This window comes from Leptomonas pyrrhocoris (genome assembly GCF_001293395.1).
Source record: "Leptomonas pyrrhocoris isolate H10 chromosome Unknown, whole genome shotgun sequence".
Lineage (NCBI taxonomy): Eukaryota > Euglenozoa > Kinetoplastea > Trypanosomatida > Trypanosomatidae > Leptomonas > Leptomonas pyrrhocoris.
The window spans coordinates 2,629,887-2,636,617 of record NW_015438357.1 but is presented as its reverse complement, the minus strand read 5'-3'; the positions used below and the strand labels follow the sequence as shown (position 1 = coordinate 2,636,617).

The 6,731-nt window shown below is 57.9% G+C and overlaps 3 protein-coding genes across 4 annotated transcripts; all 3 read left to right on the top strand.

Moving 5' to 3' along the window:
* Positions 1-198: 198 nt before the first annotated feature.
* On the top strand, positions 199-1,518 carry ABB37_00886 (hypothetical protein; the record flags this gene model as incomplete). Of its 2 annotated transcripts, none has more annotated exons than XM_015797263.1 (1): positions 199-1,518. In XM_015797263.1, the coding sequence occupies exon 1, from the start codon at positions 424-426 to the stop codon at positions 1,516-1,518; it is 1,095 nt and encodes a 364-aa protein (XP_015665271.1). In that variant the 5' UTR covers positions 199-423. The 2 variants fall into 2 exon arrangements, with proteins under 2 accessions (XP_015665271.1, XP_015665270.1); XM_015797262.1 differs by having other exon boundaries at positions 268-1,518.
* A 323-nt stretch (positions 1,519-1,841) lies between these two features.
* On the top strand, positions 1,842-4,938 carry ABB37_00885 (putative mitochondrial heat shock 70 protein-like protein; the record flags this gene model as incomplete). The annotated part of the gene is made up of 1 exon (XM_015797261.1): positions 1,842-4,938. Exon 1 carries the CDS (start codon positions 2,182-2,184, stop codon positions 4,936-4,938), a length of 2,757 nt encoding a protein of 918 aa, XP_015665269.1. The 5' UTR covers positions 1,842-2,181.
* A 489-nt stretch (positions 4,939-5,427) lies between these two features.
* Positions 5,428-6,433, top strand: ABB37_00884 (putative 40S ribosomal protein S16). The gene has a single exon (XM_015797260.1). The coding sequence runs from the start codon at positions 5,462-5,464 to the stop codon at positions 5,909-5,911; it is 450 nt and encodes a 149-aa protein (XP_015665268.1). The 5' UTR covers positions 5,428-5,461; the 3' UTR covers positions 5,912-6,433.
* Positions 6,434-6,731: the final 298 nt, after the last annotated feature.

Sequence of the window (6,731 nt, the reverse complement as noted above, 5' to 3'; positions counted from 1 at the left end):
TAACACACATATATATATATATATATATATATATATGTATGTAATAAAATAAAACTGTCTTGCTATTCCTTCCGTACGGATGCCGTTGCGCGGTGGAGAAGGTGAGGTGTGTCATGACGCGTATCCACCGCTTTATCGACGGGCCTCGGAGACGCACCGGATATCACCTCTCATCATCTTTCCCATCGCATCGCCAAAGGGGCTCTTTCTTGTTTTCTTGTTTTCTTGTTTTTTCTTTTATTGTTGGACTGCTGAGTTCGACCTGAAGTACACACACACACACATACAAAGCGCCTTCCATTGGGAGGTAAGACGCACACGGACACACCGTGTGTAAAGTGGGGATTGAAGAAATAAATCGCATTGAGCATTTGAATAATACGAATACTAATAGAACCGCCGCTGTTGAGTGCTACGGCACGTATGGCGTCAGAGGACAGCGCGTCTGCCGCCGCCGCGGCAACGGCTGCGTTGGGAGCCGAAGCACGCGAAGAGAGAATTGACTTCTCCCAGCTGCATCCAAGTGTTCGTTTCTACCGTGGCATGTGGAAACTGACCCAGCTTACCGAAGGCGACGAACACAGCCCACCCAAGGCAGACGCGGCTTCTCCATCCAGCAGACATGACGTCCTGCCTGCATCGTCATCGTCATCGCCGGCGTCGACGGCTACACATTCTGTCGCTGCCTTGTCTGTTGTCGCGCTGCATCAACAGCTTCTGCCTCCGGCGCCCTCCAACGGTTTAGGCGAGGTCGCAGATGAGAGCTACGCGGCGCAGCTCGCTACTTCTGACGGTATTGAGCTGCTGCGCGTGCACTGGCATTTACTGCTGCCGCTGCTATTTCCGTGTTCGAGCTGCACTTCCACGCACATGGAAGGAGAGGCCATCGCGTGTTTACCGGTCGATAAAGTCACGGCGACGCAGACCTGTGAGGAGGTGTTTTGCAACGGGAAAGAAGGCACAGCACCGGAGAGCCGCTGGACCCCGCAAGAGTTGTACACGCGCGTGCGGCGGCCACTCTCCGTGGTCGACGTGGAAGTGGTTCGCGTGCCCGGGCTCATGGATCGCATCTACTACAGCTACATTGTGTTGCTCCGCTTCTTCGGCTGGCGAGTGCACGACGAGGAGCGCGGCCTACTCGATCGTAATCGGGCCTGGGCGGTGCGGTACGCGTTGCTGGAAATGTACCGCGCAGGCGGTGGGGTGGAGGAGCCGAGTCTGACCGCCTCATCCGCCGGGCAGCTGCCGCCGCCCCCGACCTACGCTGATTTTAACTTTTACGCGGACGGCTTACCCCGTGTGCTGCGTGGGCTGCTCGACGTTGGCTTCTTACGCCTGGCTGTGCGTCTGTTGGAGTTTGTGATGGAGGAAATGAAGTCGGACCGGTTGTGTTTTCTGCTTCCCTTGGTGGAGGACACGCTGCTGCCGCTGCTGACGGAGCATCCGAGCGTGGAGGCCAGCCACAAGACACGTCTAAAGAGGCAGCTGTATCGGCTGACGCACAGCGACTCAGACTAACATGACGTCCATGCGTGGCGTTCAACAAACGAACAAGAATAACGGAGAAACACAGCTCCTATCAAGAGGAAAAATCATCATTAATGTCACGCAGCACACAAGCACAACGTTGACGTTTCACACTTCGAGGTGGCGTATTTAAAAAAGGATGGTCATCACTCTTCACGTCAAACCTCAGGAGGAGGCTTTCATTTTTCGTCGCTTGAAAGGCCATTCATGGACGTCTTCGAGCTTTTCGCTGCTCCCTTCTATTCTCCATTTCTCTTCCTCTTTCACCGGCTACGCCGCGTTGTGCGTTGTACACGCCGCTGTGGAAACGTTCAGGCACAGAAGGGACATTGATTATTGTTGCTGGTTTCAACGACCGGCGTTTCTCTTGTCTAACGCCGAAAAAGGGCCCACCAGCGCGAACAGCTCACGGTGGTACTTGTTTTTGTTGAAATCGTGGTCTCCTGAATCATCTTCCTGAGATCGTTGCCATCTTCTCTAAGACGCGGCCGTCGCAACTGCCCGCCCGCGCCACACAACCCCTGGTGGCAAGGTGTATCCCATCGCTTTTATCATTTTTTGCTTTCTCTGCTTTTCTGGTTGACCGCGCATCAACATTTATCGTTATTATCGTCGTCGTATTGCGCCCCTTCACCAGCATTTGTTCCTGACAGCATGCGACGCCAGCTTTTTCGCCGCAGCGCCGTGCTGCTGCAGATGGGCATGGGTGGTGGTGCTGGAGGCATGTCGTCCTCCAACACGCCGATCCGCCCCAGTCAGACCGTCAGCTACACCAACGCGATTCACGTGGAAGCAGAGCGACGCCGCAAGATGGAGGAAGACACACGCAGCCGCTACTACGTCGTCAAGGAGGACATCCGCGAGAAGCGTGGCACCGGGCGAATGATCGGCATCGACCTCGGCACGACAAACAGCTGTGTCTGCTACATCGACAACGCGACCAAGAGGCCGAAGATCATCCCGTCCCCGACCGGGTCTTGGGTCTTTCCGACTGCAATTACCTTTGACAAAAACCACGAGATCCGCATGTTCGGCGAGGAGGCGCGGGCCTGCGCACGGACGAGCGCGAGTGCGACGCTCTGCAGCGGCAAGCGACTAATCGGCCGCAGCTTCGGTGAGCTGGGCCGCGTGCAGTCTGACCTCAACAAGACGAACATCCTCACGGTGAACGAGAAGGGCGAGGTGGCGGTTGAGATTATGGGCCGCACGTACACCGTCGTGCACATCATCGCCATGTTTCTCCGGTACCTGAAAAGCGAAGCGGAGAAGTTTCTCGGCGAGGAGGTGCAGCTGGCGGTCGTGAGCGTGCCGGCGTACTTCACGCCACAGCAGAAGGTGGCGACGGAGGACGCGGCGCTGTGTGCCGGCTTCGACGTGCTGGAGATCATCGACGAGCCCTCGGCGGCCTGCCTCGCCTCCACCGTGCTGGAGCAGCTACGGCGCGATGCAAACGAACAGACGACGGAGGAGCAGAGACCGGTGAAAGCAGCGGCATCAGCAGCAGCGTCGTCCTCGGTGAAGAAGGACGCGGCGGACACGCTGGAGACTGCATCTGCGCCGTCCGATGCGCCGTCAAAGCGGTACATTCGGTCTCTCGTCTTCGACCTGGGTGGCGGCACCTTGGACTGCGCCGTCATGGAGCACGACTGCTACCGGCAGAAGTTTAACTTAGTCGCCACCCACGGCGACCCGATGCTAGGTGGCAATGACTGGGACACGGTGCTCTCCCAGCACTTCGCGAAGCAGTTCGAGCGCAAGTGGCACGTCCCGATCGAGGAGGAGGAGGGCAACGTTGGACAGGGCGTGGCGGCTTTCCGCAATTTAACCCTGGAGGCGGAGAAGGCCAAGATCCACTTCACGCATTCTACGGAGACGTACTACGGCTACAACCGCGCCTTCCACTTTTCGCAGAAGCTGCGCGATATCGTACCGCTGGAGGCGACGCTGACGCACGAGGAGTATGTCTCCCTGACCCGTCCGCTGCGCGTGCGCTGTCTGCAGTGTGTCGAGAAGCTCTTCGAGCACACCGGCTTCACTGCGGCAGACATCGACCGCATCTTGCTCGTCGGCGCCATGACCCGCGACCCTCCGATTCGTCACATGCTGCAGGAGTACTTCGGCAAGAAGGTCGCGCAGGAGGACACGTGCCCGGCAGACTACGCCGTGGCCCTCGGCGCTGGCATTCGCGGTGGCATGTTGCAGGGCAGCTTCCCCGAGCTGACGGCGAACACGCGCTTTGTGAGCGGCACCGTCCAGTCGCTCCGGGAGGGCGGCGGTGTGCTGCGGCAACTGTGGCGCAGCGTGCGGCGGCTTACGAGCACCGCCAACCCGAACGCGATCGGCACGCGCTGGCGTGGACGGGCCAAAGGACTCGTGGATGAGGAGATCGCGAACTATGCGAAGGAGCTGGTGGAGTTCGAGGCCGCCTGCGCCCGCCGCCTGCTGCTCGAGCGGGCGGAGAGTGAGGCGAACTTTGTCATGCGCCGTGTGTCGGCCGACTCAAACCGGAAGCAGGGCATGCAGGAGCGGCGCATTATGCAGCTGAGTGAGCAGCTGAAGTTTTGGCAATACATGGTGCACAACTTCCACGATCATGAAGAGGAGCTGCTGCGGGTGGTGCGGCAGCTGCAGGTGGCGCTGGACGAGTTGGACGGGCTGGCGGCCGACAACGTGCAGGGCATAACGAACCAGGGCACGATTGACTTCTCCAAGACGGTGGCGAAAACGCTGCGGAGTATGTCGGGTAAAGGTACCACCGCAGCGGAGGAGGGGGAAGAGGACGAGGAAGAGGGCGAGCGCGCTGGTGTCACACGTGCAAAGGCATCGTCCGCGGAGACGCAAGAGCCGTCGCCCCTTTCGTCCTCATCTTCCAACTCGCCGCCGCCCAAAATATTGCGTCGCCGTGCCCCATTGCCGGCTGCCGCGGCCGCTGCGCAGTCGCTCGTCGAGGCCGGCCACCCAGCCCTCCTCAACGCGGACATCGAAGTCGCCGAGTCGGCGCGGAACTCGTTTCTGCAGGCGCAGGTGGAAGAGCGCGCGTGGCACGAGCCCCCCGCCCCACCCGGCGAGGCAGGCTCGTGGACGGAGGTGAAGGCGGCCGTGGACGCTGGGGAAGTCGTTGGGGCCCCCGTGCCGTGGAAAGATCTGCTGCGGCCCATGACCATGACGGAGATGCAGGAGATGCTGGAGAAGTACTACGCGATCGACGCCCCACCGACGCCCGAGCATGCGGCGAAGCGGGATGAGGCGACGGACCTGCAGTCCATGACCATCGTGCGGGGTGCGGTCGACATGGCCGCCATTGAGGCAGGTCTGGCGAGGCATGAGCAGGATGTGGCGGCGGCGGCGAAGGAGGAGGAGCGCAGCACGAAGGAGCACAATCGCGAGCTGTCCGCGCGCATGTATCGTTGAGGTGAGGCTGCCGGGAGAGCGATAGAGAAAAACTCTGAGTGTTTCAGTTTACTGTCGTTGTCACTGCGTAGTTCGTTTCACAAGTTTTCACTTCCCTTATTTACTTAGAAAAGCACATCAGCGTCATTTCAATAAAGCGGAGAAGCGGGAGACGCAGGCGATGTCGCTCACGCCTTTTTGAGAGTGAGAATCAACTGCACCGTCACCTCCGCGTGATAGCCCAGAGGGACTGCATGCGGAGACACAGACAAATCCAATCAAACACCCCTAAAACGCATACACACCAATTCTTGTTTGTTCTCAAGCCGGCGCGCGTTTCTTTTCTTTGTTGTAGCAAAAAGAAAAAACTGGTAGTGTGCTTCTGCTTTGTCAGTCGTATGGATTTGCTTTGACTATTTCCACTTCCTTCGCATCTCTTCCTTCTTTCTGCCTTCAACTCATCGTTCCCCTAAAAAATGAACGTCAACTTCGACTGCAACACTTTTCGCAGCCACCGAATAGAGAATATATATCCACAGTCACGATGCCCGCCGATAAGAACTACGCGCTGAAGCAGGTGCAGACCTTCGGCAAGAAGAAGACGGCCATCGCCGTCGCCACGGTCACCAAGGCTGCCCAGTGCAACATCAAGGTGAACGGCGTGCCGCTGCAGCAGATCCTGCCCGATACGCTGCGCGCGAAGATCATGGAGGCTATCAACGTGGTCGGCTCCAAGTTCTACTCGCGCCTGCGCATTGACGTTACGGTGCGTGGTGGTGGTCAGGTGTCGCAGGCGTACGCCGCGCGCCAGGCGATCGCGAAGGGCCTCGTGGCGTACTTCCAGAAGTACCACAACGAGGTGGAGAAGGCCGCGCTGAAGGACAGGTTCCTCGCCTACGACAAGTTCCTGCTGATCGCCGATCCTCGCCGCTGCGAGCCGAAGAAGTGGGGCCGCCACTCTGCCCGCACGCGCTTCACGAAGTCGTACCGGTAAGTCCATACACCGTCGACGGCGACAGCACCGCAGCGTCGCCCTCGAGTTCGTCCGCCGTCTTGTGTGCTTGACCGTCATCGTTTTCTGAGGGCAGTGAATGGGAATTCCAATCTCTGTGGTTTGTGCGCGCACCCAGGGCTTGTTCTCACGTATGCACGTCATATTTCGTGGCGAGCGGAAAGGTTTCGCTGAGCTGAATACCAATTGGTATGACTTTGTGATCTTTCTTTCCTTCTCTCTCTCTTATCTTCTTTAGTGGAGTGTGAGAGAGTCGGTGAGGACAGCCGTGGCGTGTTGGCGCGCAATTGGCTTCTTTCCATTATTTCGTATGATTTCTCCTAAAAAGTAGTCAAAAATAACAAAAAGCGAATTGAAAGTTTGGGGTGTGTGTGACGTCTTGCTTGCGGAGGAGTGCCGCTGAAAGGGGTGTTTAGTACGACAGGCGGGAAAGTCGCCTGATGGCGGCTGCTCACCAACTTGAGCTCCTCTGTGTTTCCTCTCCCCTCTTTCTAACAAACGTTAAACGGTGGTCTTCAACTTTGTACGTGTATCAGACAGCGGCTTCTGTGCTTCGTGTGAAGCGGGACAATACAGAGGCGCACGTCTGCTACGGTTCTTTTTTTTTTCTTTGCCTCACGTTAGTAAGAAGCACCGAAGGCCCTTTTCTTTCTCTGCTGCCGTTCTCTCGCTATCAAACGCACAACCCTGAGCGTCGTCGCTGCCAACTCGTTGTGTCGTTGTGGGACCAGTCTTTTGCTACGCCGCTTTCCTGTTCCCCGTCTCCACTTCTCTCTTCTGACTTTTATCTGCCTTTTCCGCA

Coding starts and splice junctions, on each gene's coding strand:
- ABB37_00884 (XM_015797260.1), top strand. CDS start 5,462: ATGCCCGCCGATAAGAACTACGCGCTGAAGCAGGTGCAGACCTTCGGC.